This window comes from Ambystoma mexicanum, chromosome 11 (genome assembly GCF_040938575.1).
Source record: "Ambystoma mexicanum isolate Mex_15411 chromosome 11, UKY_AmexF1_1, whole genome shotgun sequence".
Lineage (NCBI taxonomy): Eukaryota > Metazoa > Chordata > Amphibia > Caudata > Ambystomatidae > Ambystoma > Ambystoma mexicanum.
In genome coordinates, this window is record NC_090934.1 from 548,125,638 (window position 1) to 548,148,312 (window position 22,675).

The following is a 22,675-nucleotide window of genomic DNA, read 5'->3' on the forward strand; positions in this document are numbered from 1 at the left end:
ATAGGAGTGGGATTTGTTAGTGGAAGGGGCTCCAGCCGCCTGCAGAATTTCTTGGCACTCCTCTGAAATGTCTAAAGCCCCGAATTCCGAGAAGTCAGGAGCCAGGACGTAAGGTTGAGACTGTCCGGGTCGTGATGCCACACCGTGCCTCTGTCCCGGGATAGAAGGTACGGGACTTTCGGAAACGCTATGGGATGTTCCAGCGATAGATGGAGGAGGTCTGAGAACCACGGTTGTCTCGGCCAGTATGGTGTCACTAGAATCACCCGGCAATTGTATCTGCGTATCCACTGTATTGTTTTCCGTATGAGGGGAAACGGAGGAAAAGCATAGAGGAACATGTCCGTCCATGGGAAGGAGAACGCCTCCCCCACCGAATCCTCCTGGGGCCACCTGCTTGCAAATTTCTCGCATTTCTTGTTTTCTTTGGTCGCGAAGGCGTCCAGAGAGGGGTGGCCCCATTTCTCGAACACTTTCTTCAAGTGACCCGTGTCCATTTCCCACTCGTGTATCTGGGCCATGTTTCTGCTGAGGGAGTCGGCTTGGCAGTTCCTCACTCCTGGAAGGTGATGAGCCACGAGGGAGATTTCGTGCTTCGACGCCCAATGCCATGTTTTCTGGGCTTCTATGGAGAGAGTCCTCGATCGTGTCCCACCTTGTTTCCTCAGATAAAACATGGCTGTTGTATTGTCGGTCAGTATTCGCACTCGCGACCTCTTGATGTGTGGTAGGAACGCCTTCAAGGCCCATCGTACCGCTCTGAGTTCCAGTACGTTTATGTGTAGGAGTGACTCCGTTGGAGACCAGCGACCTTGCGTTTGGAGAGCACCCATGTGCGCTCCCCATCCGGTTAGGGACGCATCCGTAACTATGGTGCTCTGGAACTCCGGCTCCTGTAGGGGCACACCTTTGTTCAGATTGTGGGAACTCTGCCACCACTGAAGGGTCCGAAGTAGCTTTTTGTAACGCTCACCTGATTCCCGTAGAGGCGCTGGTCTTGACTGGGCGTATACCGTATCTTCAAAGGTGATGTGTAACACACGGCTGGCTCTTTGGGCTAGACCTCTGTGCACTGTATGTCTGACTCGAAGGGTAAGATGTCTGCAGATAGAAAATATGGGATTAATGAACTGGGTTATTGAATGTCTCTCTCTTCTTCCCTTTCTCTTCTCCTGTAGAACCCCAAAGGTTAACGCTCTCACCTTAGGTAAGTGAACGCCGTGCTCTCCATCTGCCTCGGGGCAGGGTGCTGTAACCAGTTTCTTCACTGGATAAGGGGAGCAGGCCTCTTGACTTCAGAGGACTGCTGTCCGTCGTTTACTGCACGAACGGTAAGTTTCGAGTAATTCTAATGTCTTTAAAAGTCTTTAGTAATGATGTCTCTTGTTTTGCAGGGTTCCGGCGATGGCGGATGACGGGCTGAAGTGAGTTGAAGATGGAGCCCGTGTGATGAATAGAAGCGCCTGGAAGCACGTAAGTAAGCGCTTGTTGCCTGCTTCACGATGCGCTCTAACTGTGTCTTTATTTTGCATTTACAAGTTCGGAGCGGCTGCAGGGTGCCGGAATACCCACTGGGTTAGATATGGAAAGGAGTAATGGCACGTGAGTATTAAAGTTCCCCAATGTCTTTAAACGCACCTTGTTTTGTCTTTCAGATGCCGGAATGCAGTGCGAAGACCTCCGGAGCACACGAAGAGTAGGTAAGCCTTTGTCTTTCAGATGCCGGAATGCAGCGCGAGGCGTTGGTGACAGCCGATGGACCAGGTAAGTGAAGCGCAGTCACTGAAGACCGTAATGCTAACCTGTTCTTTCTTGTCTTTATAGGTGTTGCTGAAGACTGGATTCAGGATGGTAAGCCTTTTTCCTTAGGCCCAGGATCAGATGCAGAAGACACGATGAGCGTTCTGCTGCAGAGGATGCAGAATAACGCAAAGCAAGATTCATCCATCGGGTGTGGTTTAAATAGCCTCCTGTAGTGCTTAGGTGTCTCCTTCCACAGCCACGCCTAGGTAAGAAAAGAGTTCCTGCTTTCCAGAAGAGTTCCAGTGTTCTGAACCTAGGGAGTGGCTCCTGCCCCACCCAACAGGAAAAGTAGTTCCAAACAGAAGAGGATCAGAGGCTCAACTGGCAGGCAAGTAAGCAGCATGGTCTGCTGCAGGTAAGTCCACCCAAGCATTATGAGCCCGGCGCTTCCAGCGCTGGGACTGGGCATATTTATGAGCCTGGTGCCACTGGCGCCAGGACTGGGTCCAAAAGGTCCCAATTGGGACTGGTTGACACTCGGAACCTGGGTTATGAATCTGCTTCCAAGGGAGTTGGGAAAACCCTGACCTTTTGGAAGCAGAGATCATGACACTTGTCGTCGTCGACGGTTATCCTGTCCGACCACGATCCCTGAGCCTGTGTCCATCGGTCTGCGAGGAATTCTTGGACTGGCCTCATGAAGAGTCGACAGTTTCTCACCAGATGGATGCAGGATGCCATGGCCCCTAGGACCGAAACATACTTTCTCGCTGAGATCCTGGTGTTTCGCCGTAGCCGGGCCGCCTGTTGAATGAGTCTCGAGGTCCTGTCGAGAGAAGGTTTCACCAGCCCTAGCTGAGTCTCGAACTGTGCCCCCAAGAATACCAGCGTTCTCGATGGCCGCAGAGAGGATTTCTCGAAGTTTATGGCGAATCCCAGCCATTGTAGAAGCTGCATGGTGGCTTGTAGACTTGTGTTGGTCGACGCTGGGGAGGATCCCCTTACCAGCCAGTCGTCGAGGTATGGGTATACATGGTGGCTTTGCTTCCTTAGCCAGGCAGCCACTGGAGCCAGGCATTTTGTGAACGTTCTGGGGAGGTTTTGAGCCCGAAAGGAAGAACCGTGAATTGGTAGTGGGTTCGCCCTATTACAAAACGTAGGAATTTCCTGTGTTTCCGACACATTGGAATATAAAAATACGCCTCCTGTAGATCCAGGGACGCCAGGAAATCTCCCTTTTGAACTGTGCGGATCACTTCCTGCAGAGTGAGCATCTTGAATTTCAGGCTCTTTAAGGACTTGTTGAGATTGCGTAAGTCTAGAATGGGACGCCATTTGCCGTTCGGCTTTTTTACGACGAAGTATCTTGAGTAGACTCCTTGGCCTCTCTGTGATGTTGGAACTGATTCTATCACTCCCTTCGCTAACATGAGTGTAACCTCTTGTTGCAGTGCCTTCATATGGGACTGAGCGGTGAACGCAGGTGGAATTTGCGGAGGGCTGTGTTTGAATTGAAGAGAGTGTCCGTGTCTTATAGTGTCTAACACCCATTGGTCCGTCGTTATCGTTTCCCATTCGTCGACATACGCTGAAACTCTTCCCCCCCAGAACGGGTTGTGGAACGTCACTGCTGATCTTTAGTTTGCTTGTCTCTCGCCGACGATGGGTATGACGGTCGTTTTCTGGAAGACTGGAAGTTTCGTCGACGATACAGATTGTGAGGCACGTCGGTACCCCTGGGAGGGGTAAGCCGATCTGGCAAAGGATCTGTCTCCAGAAGAGAATCTTGAATTTCCTGAAGCCCCTCTAAAGGGGCGAAAAGACTTGTAGCTCCTGCCACTCTGGAGGGCACCCAAAGAACGTGCCGTGTCCGAATCTTCTTTCATCCCTTTCAGGGCCTCGTCCACCTTCTCACCGAAGAGAAGGTCTCCCTCAAAGGGCATATCTAAGACCTTGTATTGTACCTCTGGCCTGAAGTAGGTACACTTCAGCCATGACTGTCGACGTAATACGACCCCATTATTGACTTGCTTGAAGCCAGACGCAGCAAGATTCACCGCGATGTTTATTGCGTGATTTTAGGCTTCCTCACCCTATCGGACCAGTAGCATCGCCGCCTTCCTCTGTTCTTCTGGAAGATGATCAAGCAGCGGAGCCAGCCTGTGCCACATCTCCCTATCGTATCTGGCCACAATTGCCAGAGAGTTTGCGGCCTTTACTGTGGTCGCTCCCACGGAGAGCACTTTCTTGCCAAAGGCATCTTGGCGTCTTGCTTCATTCTCAGGTGGAGTCGTGCACTTGTGCTGTGCCTTTGCCTTCCTCGCTGCCGCCGCCGACACCACCGAGCCTGGTGTTGGTTGAGAGGATAAACACTTGGGTGTAGCCTCTGGAGCCTTAAACTTTTTTTCTAGGCGTCCTTTCACTGCTGGTTCTGAGAATGGGTGTCTCATTGTCTGCAACCCCTCTTTCCATACATGGTCAAGTATCGGTATCGAGAACACCAACCTCCTTCTCTTGCCCATGTGGTCGAACAAAAAACAGTCATTTTTCTGTTCGTCCTGGGATAGACCAAATTCTTTACATGCCTTCTCCATCATCGAATGGAATGACGCAATGTCGTCCGGAGGGGACGGGTGAGCTGGGCTTCTGGGGTTTTCTAACTCCGCCTCTGACTCCCAGGTAGGATCCCTGGAGGGGGATAAAGAGACCTCTGACATGGCTCCCCTGTCCGACTCCGAATCTGGCAGCTCACCTTCCTCCTGCGCCAGTGTTGAGATTGGCGTGTGTGGGTGCGGCGGTTGACGGGACGGGCCCGGCTCGTCAACGGGTGACTGTGGCAGGCTGACCTGGGGAAGTCGCTGGTCCAACGACCGTAGCAAGGACTGAAGCGAGGACAGAATATCCAACGACAAAACCGATTGAGGAGAGGGGCAGATACCGGTGTAACGGATGCCCTCGTCGACGACTTGGCAGCCGCTCGTAGCCCTAGGCCTGCTGGGCCAGCCACACTCTCGCTCTCGTCCTCCGAGGACAACAACATAGCTACTCTTGTAGCAAAGCCTCTGGGGGGGTAGGGTTGAGGACTTCAGGCCTCCTGTAGGACCCCCGTCGACGAGGTTCTCGTCGACGCCATTGTCGACGGGACAGAGGATGCCCCTTGCGCTAGTGGCTGGAAGGCGGCCGGTGACTGGATCGCCGTCGACGACGCAGGCTTCGCTGGTGGTTTTGGCGGTCCCGCCTTCTCCACACTGTGCCCGCTTTTACTCGACTCTCGACTCGTGGTCAATCTGAGATGATCGCCAGAGGAGGATTTCCTTTCCTTCTCATGCTTTTTTGATGAGGGTGACTTCTTTGACGAGGAGTCTGTAGTGGAGTGAGTTCCAGACGACTCTTTTTCCGACGATCTAGATTTCTTCGCCGGTGGTTCCGACGAGGCCGCGCGGCGTGATGTTTTCGCCGACTGTGTGGAGCCTACCTCCGAGGGGGGGTATACCCCCGCACCCTCATTCAGCCATGCCACCAGGCGTCGGTTCCGGTCTTTGAGGGTTTTTTGAGAAAACCCCTTGCATATGTCGCAGGCATCCGCCGAATGGTGAGGGTGGAGGCAATATATACAATCCATTTGTCCGTCCCCCTCGTAAACCTTTTTCAAGCCGCACGTCGCGCATGGACGGAACAGCGCTTTTCCTGATACAGAGGACATATCGTACTCGAAATCCAATAAGGCAACCTAGTACAAAATAGTAAGACAACACGAGGAGATCCCACTACTTTGGAGACGGTTGAAATCTGAAGGGGAACCGCGGGGGCGGGCCTCTTATACTGTGACGGCCTGCGGAGCATGCGTAGGCGGTCCTAAAAGGACGTAGATAGGACACAAAAGTGTCCGAAGTTTTCCTATAGGAAAAGGCTATATATGTGTACCGAGGGGTCCCAGTCTGACGACGGGGAATATTCTAAGCATGTGAATCCATGAAAGATCCAATGCTGGAGAATGACAGGGTTGCTATGCATGAAGTAACTACCAAGACACAGAAGATGGGGTGCTTGGGCCCTATCTGCGTTTTTGGGTGAACAATGCATGGCAGCATGGTAGTTAACATACCACGTTCTCCATTGACAGTCTTCCCTTCTCTAGCGGATGGCTCTCCTCCCATCAGGTAGCACCCCCCGGGGGACTATCTGGTGGCGGTCTCACCTCCCTGGCCCCATGGGAAGGGTTCCATTCCCTGGGAAAAGTGACAAGACCAAGGGATTTGTCACAGTATGCCGATCGTATCATACAAATCGACTGGAATTCTTTCTGTGCATGCAAGGTACCATCTTGTTGTCTCATTAAGTAACTCACCGATGCCCCCACCTACCTGTCTGAGGGTGATAGTTCACCCAAGAGGTGGACTAGGTCAGTAAAGATGCAGAAAGGAAGAGCCAGGTCTAGAGTGCCTTTCGGAAGGTAATGTGATCATCTTTGCGGCGGATGCTAAACGGGATTGAGTTCCAGCGGGTGGGAGCTTAGACAGAGAAAGAGGCTCCCCCTATTCTGGTCGATTTAGCAACGGGGATGAGAAGAAGAACTGTGCCCAAACTCAGATTTCTGGTGGGCCTGTAGGTTGTGAGCTTGTGTTGTAGATATTCTAGGCCTGTGTTGTGCAGAGCCCGGTGGGTGATGCACATTGTCTTGAAGATGGATTGTCGCCCCAATCAGCAGCCAGTAAAGGACACGGAGGGCGGGTGTGATGTGTTCTTCATGGCATAGAGCAAGAAGGAGCCTTGCTGCAGTGTTTTGAAACCATTAAGTTGTGATGTGGGGGAGCCCAGGTATAGGGAGTTGGCGTAGTCTAGGCGAGAGGGCGATGGCTGTGATTGTGGCGACTATGTGTGGGAAGATCAGATAGGGAAAGATGCATGGGATGATGCTTAGTTGTAGATAGCAGGAATTTGATCTGGTGATGTGAGTATCATATCTGAGTCCTAGTGCATCCAAGGCTCTTACTGTATTGAAGTTAGAAGGGGGGTGGGGAAGCCTAGAGAGGTAGGCCAAAGGGTATGTTGAGGGAAGAGAGCAGTCTTCCCCAGATGAAGATTTATCATTTTTTTTGTTTTTGTTTTAAATGGAAGAAGCAGTGCTAAGCAACAATGTGCTAAAATGGATGTGATCCGTCCTGAAACAGAAGCCACCTGACTCCCCATTCTTAGAAAAACCTCATGCATACTCGCACGAGGTGTTCCACCAGGCTCATTACTCTCGCCACTGCTCTTCAACATCTTGATGGCTCCTCAAGAAACGATATGGGCTTACACAATACCATTACACAGATGACTTAAATAATCTATAAAACTGCCACAAACAAACACAGAGCAAACCCTAATTCACTGGATCTCACAAATCAATGCATTGATGTGCAACAACCACCTTAAACTCAAGCGGGATAAAAGTGAAATGATGATGCCCAGCAACCCTTCTATCCATCTGCCATACAATGGCCTACAAAAAGAGAAACCAGACCAGAAGTCTAAAGAAGGTGAAACATTTCGGAATCCTGCTCGACAATTAGCCATCACTGGAGCCTCAGCTTAATGCAGTAGTAAAGAAATTATTCTTCCATCAACAATCTATCAGACTGATATTAGCCTTTCTCACTTTCTCATAAAGAACACTCACCGTTAATTAATTTGTCATGTTAAGACTATGCCAACAGCATATACCTTGGCAAGCCCCATTTACTTAACAGAAAATGACATTGAATCCAGAATTCAGCAGAAACACATCACATCAGCACTAAGATCACGACACTGGTTACCAGTCCAGAAAGGCATCCATTTGAAAAACTCGGCATGGTTCACAGAGCAATTGCAGGCCAAGGAGCAGAATTCCTGTAAGAACAAATCTCCAGCTACAGACCAAACATAACCCTAACGTCTAGCAACACTTTGAACTCAAACTTTATACAAAAATGAAATACAATGGATCAGCATTTTGTAAAATATCAGAGAAACTCAAAAACACCCTACATAAGCGAATACGCACAATAGAATAACAGCGGACCTTCAGGAAAGCAGAAAATCATGGCTGTTTAATATGACGAGCTAACCAGCAAGCCATATGCCATTAACAAAGAGGCTGAGAAAGGCACACTGTATTTTAGTCACTGTGACAAATTGGATTCTGCTCTGCAGGAGTACATGGATGAACAGGGGCGAAAATATCCACTAAGCCCCTGCACGTCTTCAAACCAAGAACCAACACAATCGCAAATGTAAAACAGGAACAGTTCAGAGATAATCCTCCTTTGCATATTGTGGTAATGTGGCCGGAGGGAAGGCTATGGCTCTTAAGATGTGATTCAGTAGCAACCCAAACAGCAAAGCATAACAGTCCAAAACAAAGGGAATCTATACTCAAGGCTCTATAAAAATACATATACTTTAATAAAACACACTATCTGCCAAATATATAGAAAAACAGTACACAAAAACCACCCCTGAGGAAGAACAGAATAAGCAAAGATAGCACAATGCAGCACTGAGTAATGAATCTGGGATGTAAGGCAAGTAAAAATCATAATGTTCTTTAAAGAGGATATGTTTCTTGCATGCAAAACGGGTATTGACGACCTAACCAGTCTTAGGGCCCAGTATTAGAGCAAGGAGGCAGTGAATAGTCAATAGTAACTTTGTGCCATTTCGACAGGGTCGAAACCAGTTTGAGCAATGATGCAAGCGAATCAAGCTCATTTCGGGTATGTTGGATCGTTTGTGCCCAAGCAGGAAGCTGGCGTCGAGCAGGTTCAAATTCAGTAGCTCTGCACAGTTCAGATGCAGCCTACGGCAAAGCAGGGGGGGCACTCGCCAAGCTCTTCTCAAAGTAAATCAAGGCCAAGCTGGGTTATAACTGCTGGGAAGGGTCAACAAGTGATGCTCCAGCAGGTTAAGTCGGCAGATGGCAAAGATTCAAAGTGTGCAGTTCAGCAAAGCGGCAGTTCAAAGGCGAGTCTGGTCAAGTCATGGTGTAAGCCCTGGTTTGTGTTGGCAAGTGACTCCAGCGGTTCAAGTCCGGTCCCAGTGACCAGCAGTGGATTCAAACCTAGCAGGTGACAGACTGGCTTATGTGATGAGTCAGACATGGGAGCCTGACACATAGGTGGAGTTTTCTCACAAGTCGCTGTTTATTAAATAATAAAGGGTGAGACAAACTCCTGTATTTTCCTAACCTAACAAACCAAGACTAATGGAAAATGACCTAGTGTCCAAACAAATGTCTGTCCCTCACACTAGTAAATACAACAAAGCTCATACAGGAATTATATGGCTGTTTCAACTTCATAAAATAACATATCAATTCAACCATAAAGAAAACAAGAATCTTAGCAACCATGGTTGTATCCCTTTCCTCTGGATCAAATCAGGATGTTTCAAACCAAAGTTCAATTGTAGGAAATTTCTTTAAACTAGCCAGGTACCACTTCAAGTAGAATACACAGTTTCTTTCATCCAGTATCTCCTTCACTTGGCATAGTGACTACCAAGGTATCTTACTCTAAAGACAAATGTTAAAGTTTTCACAGCCGTCTACACTTGGTGAACCACAAAGACTCTCTCTCCGTATATCATGTTGAAAAGTCAATGTAGAGAGTTCTTTTCTCAAAGACGAATCACTTTCTATCACATTGCCTTTCTTCTTCATAAACACTTTAATCAGGATGGTTCATTCAACAAGTTATACTTTAGTCAGGATGGTTATACAACAATTCATCAAAACACAGTAGTGGAGATGCCACCTCTTTTCCACCACAACCTTCACAACCTTCTACCACAGTCACAGTACTTCCAATAATACTCATGGTCCACTCACCGCCGGGACTAACCGCTAGATGTACCTTTCCTGGTGCACTCGCCTGCCTGTATACAGCTCCTCTTACTATGATTTGTACTTGGTGAGTTTTGTTCTAAAATTTCCACACTTAACTCTTCAATGGGGAAAGTTGAACCACCAACAGCTTCGTGGGTAAGTAGTTTGACTTGCTGCACAATTGAACAAAGTTTTTCACGTACATGCTTTACAAAAGGACAGATTCTCACATTGATCTATTTGCCCTAGGCAATACAGGTCAAAGTTCTTTCCCACTTGATTCCTTCTACAAGGAGGGCTTTTCTACTGCCATCTTAGATTTCTTTCTGCACAACCTACTGGCTGCTGGCCATATATGTTACAACTTTCTTCCAAAGGGTATCTGGTACTGCTACATTCAAATTACTTTGGTGTTAATTTCAGCTTTGTTTGACTTTGGCAATGCAGGTTATAGTGTCCCTTTATTGGATGTCCCTCTGTTGGAAAGTGGTATTCACTGTGCTTGTTTATTGTCCTCTTTTGGATTGGACAGTGCCGGTTAATATATATCCTCTGATTCAATAGCTCCCCTTTGGGAGATTACATTCGCTTTGCTCAGCTATTGCCGCCTTTCGGCTTTGGCAACGTACGTTACAATATTGTCCCGTTTGCTTCAATGTAAATGTTTGGCATTCAAAAGGTCTATGTATGCCCAGCGGTCTATCTCGAAGCGCCCGGGGGTTACCTCTAATATGCCAACTCACTGTTGTGTCCTGGTGTCTTTTGGACTTGATGTTTCTGCTTTTTCCCATGTCCAGGCCTATCCGAAGTTTAACAGCTCCAGGGAACTTTTCTCTGCCCGCGCTGAGTGTCAGTGGAGCACTCGCAGCTACATACGTGCTCCGAGGAGAACATTTCACCAGAGTGCAAGGCAGGACACAGAGAGCTTCTCTCTCCCCTCTGGGACGGATGGTCTTGTTTGTTTGTTTATTTATTTGGTAATGCACACCAAACCCTTAGGTAGACGGGCGCAACAGAGCACAAGAAATCTTATAGCTTAGTTACAGTACGTAGCACAAGTGAGTACAGTGGGAGCAAAATACATAAAATACAAAGTAAAAAGTCTTGGTGAGTCAAGGAAACGAACATGAATATCAATATGTACAAATATACAGTCTTGAATATACACAGCGTCATATATCCATAGTACAACATTATAACAAAATAGATAACCATGTGTACACAGTTACCTAAAGTACCATGTGATTCAGCAGAATCAGAGGTCGTGTAGGGGCTGGGAGTGGTAGAGGAGGTGAGGATCGCCAGTTAGGTGTCGTTGGTACGCAGCCATTTGAGTACCTTATGTCTAAATTTAGGGTAGGGTTGTTCTAGTCTAAGGTCAACTGGTAGCTTGTTCCAACATTGCGCAGCTTTAACAGGGAAGCTAGATCCTCCCGCTGTCAATTGTTTGAACACTGAATTCTGCTAAGCGTCCTCTGCATTGGTTTGGATCTCCGACCTCCGCCACTTTCCTCACACGGTGTCCTGCAAATGTCAATGCAGCAGCTCAAGCCTCTGCCTCCTGCTGCTGCTGCTGCTCCTTCTTCCATGGCTTTCTACTGACCTGCACCTGACAAGCCTTCAAATATTTAAAGGTCCTGCTCAGATGTGGGTCATTAAAACAACTAGACCGCTCACTACAGTCCTCCTTCTGCGTCTCAGTACTAAGAGCATTATGGGACTTGAAGTCCATAATGTTATTAGTTGTTGTAGGATCATTTAATCCATTCTGTTTTAATGGTTTATAGGATATATTTTTTAAGGGAAGTTTGTATAGGAGGTCATGGTTTTCTCTTAGGTTTATCCAAACCGAATGTAAAATCATAACCACTAAAAGTAGTTGCATTATCTCCCTGTTCCATATATACATCATGTTCAAATTTACAGAAGGGAATCTCGCACTTCTCACCTTGAGTAAACACAGAAGGAGATGCCCTACTGTGGCAATATGCCTTCAACTCCTCAGGAATTAGGAGACCCTCATCCACAGAAGACAAATAACGCGTCTCTCCTGATGGAGTCATCAAATTCCTGTTAACAGCCTTCTGCTCTCATGTGATTCCCCCCGACACCACATCCATGGTCAGGAACAGGTAGCGGATGCCTTCCACCTGGCTACATGGGAGAAGACTTTTTTAGGCTGGGACTCTGTGACGACTCTGCACGATTCATCACACTTAGCAAGGGCATGATGCGTCTAGCTAGGTCGAGATGCAGGCATTGCAGTTCGATGGTTGGAGGTGCGTCAAAGGCAGCACAAGTGGGATCCCTCTGGTTCGATGAGCAGCAAACACGGTTTGACCCGTTTGGTGCAGCAGAACAGGGTCCTTCGCTGATCTGGTCCTCCAGATGCTGTCCAACACTCCTGGGGCATGAGGAAAGGATGAGCCCTTTCAGTGGCAGGTCCTGGTCCACAGCAAGTTACCAATATGCCCTGGGAGTGTGTAGGGAGTAGACCTTTCCTCTGATTTGAACTGCTCCTTCACCACCTCAGTGGTCGAGAGCTTTGGACAGTACAGCCGTTCCAAAAGAGGTGCAGTGAATCCTTCTCAGGTGTTGTTACAGAGTTACTCAAAGAAGAGGAGGGAGACCTTCTTTTAACGGTAAAAGTCCACAGGTGATTGGACCAAAGCTAGCGGACATCACACACAAAGTGTTTTGCTCTAGAGGAAGTGGAGGGGACAGGAAGGAAACAGAAATCAAATGGTGGAAGTTCCCTTCCACTGTACCAAGCCCTCCTGACCATTTCAACTCTGCCGCCTTCCATAGTCACTAGGACCAAATTACTTTAGATATCCAGCACCCTGTGAGGCTACTCCCTTTGATTGGGTATGCTCCTTTGATGCCTGGGCGCAGGGCAGCTGCCTGGTGGACGGTTGTCTCTGGCGGAGGGTGGTACCTATATTCACACAGTGATTAAAAAAAAGAATTATGACCATTCAGGTTCTTGCCCTGTCATTTGGCAGGCTCAGCCAGTCTGGCCAGAATACACATTACCTTCCACAGCTGAGCAGATTCACAGGAGCCAAAATGTGTGATATAACATTTTATGCGACTGCAATGATCATAAGTAGTGCCATTCACCATGCCTAAACTCAGGCATAGCTTTTTAGAGTCTACCCTGCCAACATCACATGCCACTTATTCCCTCTGGGTAAGCCCCCCCCCCCCGTCCAAAAACTATGATTATCATATCTTAAACACAGCCGCTGTGCTACAGAGACTTGGCTGTTACTGTAGCTGACGAATGGGCAAATGTGACCTCTGAACCTGCTCTGTGCCACTGGTAGTGCAGGCATTGCAAATCACAATACCGATTCAGAAGGACCCAGATATACCCTATGCTTTTGTGGCATGGAGTTTATAAAAGGGGAATCTGATTAACAGATTACCCTTTCAGAGATGGAATTACCTGCATCATTTTATTATTTAATACAAATTAAAAAAGCCAGGGCTTTCACATCCTTGCCAAATGGCAGTCAGTCACCCCCTGTACTGTTACCCCCCCAGGAAACACTTAAGGGGTTCCTGAATCAGTTGGGGATACATACTTCTGTGTTTCGTACGGTTGAGGGAGGCCCAAGGGTCGCCGGTGCAGAGGTAGTTTTCCGGCACAGGATTTAGTTTTAATTAAAGTGTATAAATGTTTATAGAACCTTCATTGGACATTCCTTTATTTTACACTGTAATACTTTGCTGTTTAGGTTGCTACTGAACCATATTAACACCCCTCTTAAGAGTATAGCCTTCCCTCGGTCCATGATACCACAAAAGGCGAAGGAGGTAGGTATACTCTTAACTGTCAAAACACGTTTTGGCTAGGGCTAAGCTTGGCTAGAACAGAGATCGACTATGGCAAGGATTTAATATATCATTGAAATGCAAATGAATTTAATTCAATTAAAACATGGTTTCTTTTTTCATATGCATATACCGTCGAGTATTATTGTATGATATGCGCGTGAGGCCAAGGTGTTCAAAATTGAAACCTATATCTCTTAACTGTGCCTGTTTTACCTTTATGATTGTGTTGACTCTTGTTTGAAGACGTGCGAGCGCTGTGCGGGCGTCTTGGCCTCTACGCACCCTTGTATTCCTGCAGGGCAGAAGTCAATACACCACAGCCGTGTCCCAGGCAAGGCTCACAGAGGACGTTAATGCTCCCCCACCCTGCCACGCAAACACTGTCAAGGATCAAATGTAAACGATAAGGAAGCAATTCAAACTCCATGCAGATCACATCATTTGCTTCTCTAGTAAAACCGGCCCGTGTGCTAAATATCCCTGAGGCAGCACCTGCTAGTTAGAACTGGGAAGCATCCATTAGGTTATTTTTACACCTGAAAAAGTAGATCTATAGCCTCCCAGATACCACAATCTAATGAGACAGTTCAAACCGTGGATGTTTGTGTACTACAGAAGAAAACGTAAACATCATCCGAAGTGATGTCAGATTAGGAGTGCAACAGCAGCACCTGTAATATGGGTACTACATGAACAAAGTACCAACAGCTGCACTACTTGGACAAGGTAAACAAACAGTGGGACGGTACCAGTAACACCCCTGTCAAGGGACCAGAAACAGTTCTACAGCAGCAGTGAAACGTGCCACAGCCATTCATTTACATCCTCTGAGATAACCAATTAACCAATGACGCACGGCATTTAGAGGTACTTCTAATTTCCCTCACATTTAGGTTTTATTCAGAGATTTAATTTTGGGGGCGGTGGGTAATTGAGCTTAATCCCCAAAAAGCACATTTGAAAAAGTACCCTCTCCATTCACAATATTCGTCCTCTCATGTGTCATAATATCTAGATTTAACTAAATTCTTGAAGGTGATGCAATGCAGTAGAGAGACCTCAAAAGCGAATGGTGACATTTTCTTCTGCCTCCTAGGAGACTACCTTGCTGAAAAATGTGCTTGGTGAATAATACATTACATTGTTTAATTAAATTAAAAATAGCAACGTTGAAAATATGTTTGTTGTTTCACTCGGACAATATCATCACACTCGTAGCAGGCCCTGCACAGCTCTCGGCCATACATTTAGCACACTTACAAGCGCATGAGAAAATCTTACTCCTAGCGCATGCATGGCTTTTCTCCCTGCACAGATTTGGCAAAACTATACATACGTTCATGATTAGCACACACAATGTATGCACTGTGGGGAAAAACAAGCCTACTGGATTCATCAGTACATGACAAACACTCTCAGAGCAGCAGGAACAGTTGATAAGTAAACACTTGAGGTTATATAAAGGCAAGCATACATTCTCTAGGCCCAAAAAGTAATATGAGGTGTAAAGCATTTGATTTGAAAAATGTTGAGCTGCTAATCCTGTGTACAAGTAATTTGGTGATTTTGGCAAATTACCAACCTCTTTTAAAAATGGTTTTACCTGGGACAATTCCGAGTCTCACAATATGCTTCTTCGTCTATGCTGACAATAAACAACACTTAAATGTTTACTTCACCTGCACTAAATACAAACACAACGGAAGAAATAGCAGCTCCCCAGTAGAAGTAGCGTTGATCGAAACACTTACTCCTTGGTGATTATTCCATGAGGACCAGATGGCACCACGCTGTTCCAGTCAAGTCTGTGTGTGTTCAGGATGTGACGAGCAGCCGGGCTCATGCGTACTCTAAGGACAGAGAAAAAGGAAATTAAATAATAGAACCATTTGGAAGGTGATTGAGCATCATGTTTCACCATCTCGCGCACCTCCTCATGCCTACAAAAAAAGTCAGGTATTAATAAAAATAGGCTTGTACTTCAACAAATCGCACATCACCCGGCAAGACCCCAAAGTCCAAATATTGCTTACTTATAACTCATGCCAAGTTGCACACTGCTCTTGGGCTGTATGGCTTTTCAATCAACAGCCCACATTCACATGAATGACCCATTACGGAACTTAATCACCTGGCCTCCTGCAGTTGCATGGCTGATCCTTTTACAGCCGTTGGGAATGAAAAGCCCTGTGCAACACTATCACAAAAATTATTTCAAGCTGCCTAACCACAGCCTGAATCACTTTACAACAACCTAAAAGAAAAATGAGTATTCCTTAAAAGAACCAAATGCCATGAAAAGAAACAGAAAAGCATCAATAAAATGTTGACCGCTCTCCAAGACTCCATGAGGCTTGAATCACAAACCTAAAAATCTTCATGGATTGGATTTGCCCTGAGGGTAGTGCACTAAACGTCCAGAATCCTGGGATTGCAAAGAGATTACTGCCTTTGAGCTACAGAGTGATGGGTGGATGAGCATTTGAAGAGAACTGGATGCAAGCAGCAATGCTGCATTTTGATGCAAAGGTATTTTTAGGCCTTACAGGAGATGAACAAGTTACTAACCCCTAGTAATCGTTTGACTGGATGTTCCTCCCACATATTCCTAATTTTTAGATACCTTCTCTTGCAGCTTTAGCTGCTTCGGAAAAGAAAATTCGGCAGAGGGTGCTGTGGGTCGATGCAGTCGACTCAATGTCCCTCAAAGCGTCTCTGTCTCGAGGGCAACGTCATCACTGGTACACATAGCACTTGCAGCCCCCATTAGCTTTAGTTCTGTTTTCAGGCCTTCTTACAGGATACCGACATTAGTGTGTCCAAGACGGTATTAGACAATGAAGGAGCTTAAGGTGTAATGCACAGTAATTCTACTGCAGGGTTAGGCTGGGAAGGGTGATGAATACGTGGAAGGGACACCCAGTTGAAAGAACCTTACTAGGTGTAAGTAACTTGTTCTTCTAATGGACTGCGTCCTCCCACATATTCCTCATCTTTACATAGACTCTCCAAGCAGTGTCACTTTTGGAGGTGGGAGTAAGAATGTTTAGATTTATATTCCAGATGTGTCATGGACAGAGTGTAAAACCGCCTTTCCAAATCCTCCTTCCTGGCCTGAAGACGAATCCAAGCAGTCATGTTTTGTGAATGTGTGAATAGGAGACCATGTGGCTGCTGCACAAATGTCATTTATCTCCACCCCTCTTTGTAAATCAGAAGATGTAGCCATGCCCCTTGTGAAGTAAACCCTCAGGCCTTCTGGGGAATCTTTTCCTGCAAGCCTGCAACATTACGTTATGTCTAGTATTATCCATGTGGATAATGTTTGCTTTGTGACCACCACTCCCACTTACTGGATAAGGCCTGTAACACGCTCACCCTAAGGGATGATGTTAAAGCGACTAATAAGGTGTTACAACTCACAAAGGTTCCATTTGTAACATCACAGTTCACTTGGCTTCTCTTGGGAGGGTCTTAACTTCAGTAGGATATGCAGATTCTTTTCTTTCGACAGGGCTCTCCTGGTCGTGGCACAGTTGTCAGACCGCACGGTCCACCCATTGCAGGTTGTGCAACCAGGTGCTACTTAAGTCATGTCCCCTTTCCTTTATAGTGGGGTCTCTGCACCATCCTGTATCATTCTACCGCCTGGTGGCCACCCTAATGCTATTTCACCATTCTTAACTTTGTTTAAATACTCTTCCAAAAAACTTTGGGAATTTCGTTCCCACTTCGTGCAGCTCCCCTTTTGTTGAATTTCTATTTAGCTCCCACTTCGGGTCCATGCACTGCTCCGCTCCTTTCAGAAGCTTCCTTCTTGTAGACAGTCTTTTGAGAACGTGTAGTTATACACGCGACCACTCTGCCACTATGCATCCTTGCATTACCTTTTGTCAATTTCACCACACGTCTAAACTTACGCTATCGAGCACCAACGTTGATTAACACACACCAGGCTTTCACTGCGCTTGACTCACTGGTTGTGTTTTCTTCGCTCTGAACTTAATATCCTTGCTGTCTGAGATCAGCTTCTCAACACCTGCCCCTCAGACACTCCTGTGCTGCTGTCCTGGTCCAGGGGAACACGCATTTTGTTACACCAAATTCAAAAGGGATGAGCACGTCTCCCGGCTCCCTTCTATGGACCTCTCTGACTCGCTGGGAATACTGTTACGCTCACCTGGTCTCTGCGGAGGCGTTGGGGCACAGTTGCAGCTCTCCCTGAACTTGAATCACCCCCTTCAGGCCTTTCCCTTAGTAGAAATGCTGTGAGCGGTGGTACGATGTGATACTGCTCCTGTGAATTATGGAAGATAAGCTCTCCGTCCTGCAACTTCTGGCAGGGGCGCGTCAAATGGGATTTAGTTCCTTCACTGATCCCTGATAAGGATTAGTCCAGTCCAGCTGCAACTACGCTTCTCCTTATGATTGGTAAGTCTTTCTTGAGTTCTTGTGATGCTGTTAATTCTGTTTAATGTCTTTATATGTTGCTCCCATTTATGCCCGCAAAAATGTGTCTCTTCTGTTTTCTTCCCTTAGATAGAAATGCGGCCTCAATGCAGCTGCAAGACGCGGCCGGATGGAAGATGGATGCTACCACAATGTTCGACAGCAAGTAAGTGATGGTTTAAGGAAAAGGGCAAAGTATGGCGAAGTGCAACCTTAAACTGACTGTTTTTTCGATGTCTAACCTTGTCTTCTGTTTTTCCTTGCAGGTGCTGCTGTCGACAATGGAGCGTGTCGTGCTGCTTTGTCAAGATGAAAATTTCGCCATTTTTCCGGAAAGTGTAAAGATGAATACTTGGTTCGCCGAAGAGATGTACAGGTAAGAACAGCTTCCCCCAGTTGGTAAGTATGCTGGCAGGAAGCAGGAGGTCCAGGAAGCAGGATCTTCAAACGCAAGTCTGACCTCAGACGACAGTGAGCGTTACGCTGCTTGCAAGTGCAGAATAACGCAAAGCATCTGTCTTGAGGATCGGGGCAGCTTATATAGCTGAGATCGTGGGCACGGCCATTAGGGCTGGTTTACCAGCCTCACCCTGCCACTCCTAGAGAGTGAGCATGTGCAAAGGCAATCCATTAGCAGCCACACCCAAGAATACACTTGGGGCTGCTTAATAGATGGAATGTTCAAGGTTAACGCATCCTGCTTAATGGATGGAATATTCAAGGTATAGACTATAGGGCACCTGGTGGGGTCCTGATTAACCCAGGTGGGTATACGTATAATAGACAAATAATCAGGATGAAGAGCTCCGACAGAAAACAGAGAACCTCTGTGTGTGTGTATTTATTTTACATCAACACAGAAAGTTTCGGGTGACTAGACAAGTTATTTTACAGTTCTTTCGATAAGCACGAAAGATAAGTGAAATATAAACGGACAAGGCTGGTTATGGATAGTGGTAACACAGATAGGTGTCGACCTCAGGGTTATTGAGGTCAAAACTTCATTCGGATGCACATTTCCCACAGATGGAGGGGGTATAACAACCCTATAAAACAGGGAAACATGCGCCTGAGACTTGCATTGGTCCAAGGCATAGTTTACACATGGTGCACACAACAATATTTACATATAACATACACGAGGGGGGATGGTATAGTTGTGTCACGGGGATCGACACAGGGTGCGTTTCGGCCAAAAAATTAATTGATTAAAGCCTGTCTTTGTGCTGGCCTTCGTCAGGTGAGGCACCTGTGGCGGTGCTGTCCGTTGAATCTGTGGATTAAACAGAACTGTAAGGATCTCAGGTAATGATTGACTAAGTAATAAAAGTATTCAATACAGGCAAAGTGGTGCCAAGGCGATACATCAAGAGGTGTATCTAGAGAACAGCTTACCTACTTACTGTGGTAGCAGAAGGTTGCTGTTTTGGTAATCCTTGAAATATGCAGGATTGCCGGTGCAGAAATGGCACTTGGTGAGTCGGCTGTCGTTTCCTACGGGCCGACGTCTCTCAGGGTCCCGCGGGACTGGAATGGGCCAGGAATGGTCCCATATCTGAGAGGGGACAGAAGAAAGGGTACTGGATCCCAAACTGAGCGTGATGGACAGTGTACCGTTGGTGATGGTGGTCCAAAAGTGCTGGAAAAGACAAGCGTGCTGATTGTTGTGGAAGCCGTGTCCTAGAGGTATTAAGTGCACTATCAGTGCTAGTGTGTCCAGGATGGAACTCGGTACGTGACGGGTGGCCGGGGTCAGTGGTCAGCGGGGTGCTGAAGAACCTCCAGGGTGACAATAGTGCTCACGTGAGAGTAAAAATCCTCAGGACCTCACTGCCGGCAAGATCAGCTGCGGCCATAGGAGGTGAACACTGCATGTGCAAACGCAGTGCAGGGCAATCGAGTGCTATTGTAAGCTACGTGACGGTGCCTGGAATAATTAACGTTTGTTGGAATGGAGAGAAAGTGGTGCACTCGTGGTGCATCTAAAATGCTCAAGCTGAGGGCATGGAGCGAAAACACAACGTACTCCTAATGGTGACTTACCGCAGTAATCTCGCAGGTGCTTTGCTGGACAGGGACCTCTGAACGCCGTGGTTGCTGTGTGGACAGGCGAAGTCGCTGTGTCTAAAAAGCTATCCTCGGGCTGGCATACAGCCAATCGGGAGGCGCTGTGACACTGAGGCTGGACGCGGGAGCCAATCGCGTGGAGCTAGGCGTGATGTCCAATGGAATGGAAAAAAGCATGGCCACACAGGAAGTAGCCCGGACAGCTAAACAGTAGCAGCGTAACGCTCACCATGCCTGCAGCAGCTTCCAGTCTTCTGCCACGCCCGTCTACACTCTGGAGCTCCTGAACCCTGCAAGGAAAGCAGAAGGAAAGGTTAGAGAGTTTTATTCATACTCACCTGAATCCTGCATCTTCCCGACTTGGACCTGGAAGAAAGAATCCATTAGACGCTCTTGCCGCACCTCCTGCAACGCCGCGCTGAACTCACCTGTTGCCATTTTTAGCATTCCATCACGCGCATCTTCAGTTCGCGGCCGCTCTTCATCACCTATGGACATAATAACAAAAAGGTGAGCAACAGAGAGTTATCTAAGACAACAAAGGCAAATATTAAGACTTACTTGAGATCACCGGGGATACTCACCTAATCTCTGGTCGGCGCGACCTCTTCCGCATATCTGCCGCACCCCGGCCCCTATGGGGAAACATTCCGCTACAGACTTACCCGGTTGCGGTAAACGCTTCAATTCACGGATCTTCCTCCGAATGGATGCCTGAAAAGGAAAAAGACCACAGATTAGAGCAAGCTTCCCTCTTTATTCCGAAACAGCTTATAAACACTTACCTGCGCATCTCTGGTTGCCACGTGAACTCTTTCCAGATCCATAAGGGCAACCTAGGGGAATTGGACAGAGTGAATTCCAGACGTTTTGAACTCTTTATAACTATTACCTCTACGGAGTCAACACCGTCTGCAACTCGCCAACTTCCCACACCAGTGAGGCAACTGGTCATCTACGCCCCCCTGCACTTGAAGCAGGATGGAGAGTTCATCTTTCCAGATTATCAGGTGAGAATCTAAAGGAGTCCCAAAGTAATTCATGGGGAGAAGGTGGGGTAAAGCTTAAACCTCACAGGTGGTTAATTCCCCTTTCTGCATTACAGAAGAGTATTCATACGAGTCACACAGACCAAGCTGGGTGGCCCGGTCCGCTCCGTCATCTCGGCGCTCCATGTATCATTGGAAGAAGTAACATCAGGCCGGTCCAGATCAACGCCCCCGTGGACACCAGGTGAGCGTAACAGAACGCGAAGCCTACCCACAACAAGCCACCTGGGCGTTATGGAGACCTCAGAGACGGATCAATTAGCCCAATTATTAGGGGAGCTAAGGGCTGAAGTGCATGCCGCCCGCCAGGAAACTAATGCTCTTAGGAGGGAGCTGATAGTTTCGAAAGAATGAACGGATGATCTAGCCAGACAGTTATTGCAAAATCAAGCTGGGCAAACGCCACTGCCTGGCCTCGGGGCAGGTCCAGCTCTGTGTCATCGAGCAACCCTGTTCAAATACACTTACCAGGGGCCGTTCCATTGGCTCCACCCGAACGTTTTACCGGAGACCCAAAGAGGTTTGCCGTATTCATGAATCAGTGCCGCTTACACTTCTTATGCAGACCTTCAGCCTTTCCGAATGATCAAGCCAAGGTAGGCTTTGTGCTGTCATACCTCAGCGGCAGCGCAGCAGACTGGTCCAATTCCTGTTAATCAAGATGACCCCATTCTTCGGGATTTCCAGGGATTTCAAACAAGCATGGAAAGACTATTTGCTCGACACTCCCAGGGTCAGGCCCTGGATAACAAACTCTTATCCCTACGACAGGGGAATCAGGATCTTCTTTCCTACATTGCAACCTTTAACAGATTAATAGTGGAAACTGAATGGCCAGAAGTAAAAAGAAACACATTGTTCCATCGAGGGCTTCGAGGAGAACTCAAAGATGCCTTGGCCCAGGTCGTGAACCCGCCTCAAGATTGTAAAGAGATAGAAAGCGACAAATGCAGCTATGCCTATATTGCGGGAATTCCGGTCATTTTTTGCTCAACTGCCCCATAAAACCGCCCAAAAAGGTGGTGGGGGCTGCGGATAAAAATTCTGACTCGGGAAACGATCCCGCCCGACAAGCGTAGAGGTCCGCTTGCCGAGCTCGAAGAAGGACATTCAGACCTCGCATTTCACCATTGCAATGATCCTCGTAGATCCGGAACAGCCATCTCGGATGCACGCGGTAAAAGCGAACGTAGATAGCGGAGCCATAGGAAACTACGTGGACAGTGAACTGGCTTCCAGGATGAACCTGCCTCTCGCCCAGAAACCCACTCTAGATGTCATTACCACAGTTGATGGAACGGAAATTGCCTCAGGCCCCGTAACTCACTCCACCACAGAAATGACATTGCTGGTGCGGGACGGGCACCGCGAGACTTTGGTGTTTGATTTAATCAAGGCTCCGCAGTTTCAAGTAATACTGGGGATACCTTGGTTGGAAAAACATAATCCTAGTATCGATTGGCGAGAGAAGAGAATTACCTTTCCAGAACGTGCGCACACCTGTTACCCAAGAAAATCTCAGAACACGGTCCTGGCTTCAGTAACTTCAGCTACCATACAACTACCTACAGAGTATCTAGAGTTTCAAGACGTCTTCCAAAAAGAACAGGCAAATACCTTGCGCCCCCACACAGATCATATGATTGTCAAATAGACCTCATACCAGGCGCACAAC

The 22,675-nt window shown here is 47.4% G+C and overlaps 1 protein-coding gene across 1 annotated transcript in view; it reads right to left on the bottom strand.

The window, feature by feature from the left end:
- The window catches only part of PDHX (pyruvate dehydrogenase complex component X), a 1,431,343-nt gene that overhangs the window by 540,898 nt on the left and 867,770 nt on the right, over window positions 1-22,675 (bottom strand). The window contains exon 5 of the mRNA XM_069623364.1: window positions 15,187-15,285. Within this exon, the coding sequence (XP_069479465.1) occupies window positions 15,187-15,285 (99 nt within the window). The remainder of the gene's footprint in view (window positions 1-15,186; window positions 15,286-22,675) is intronic.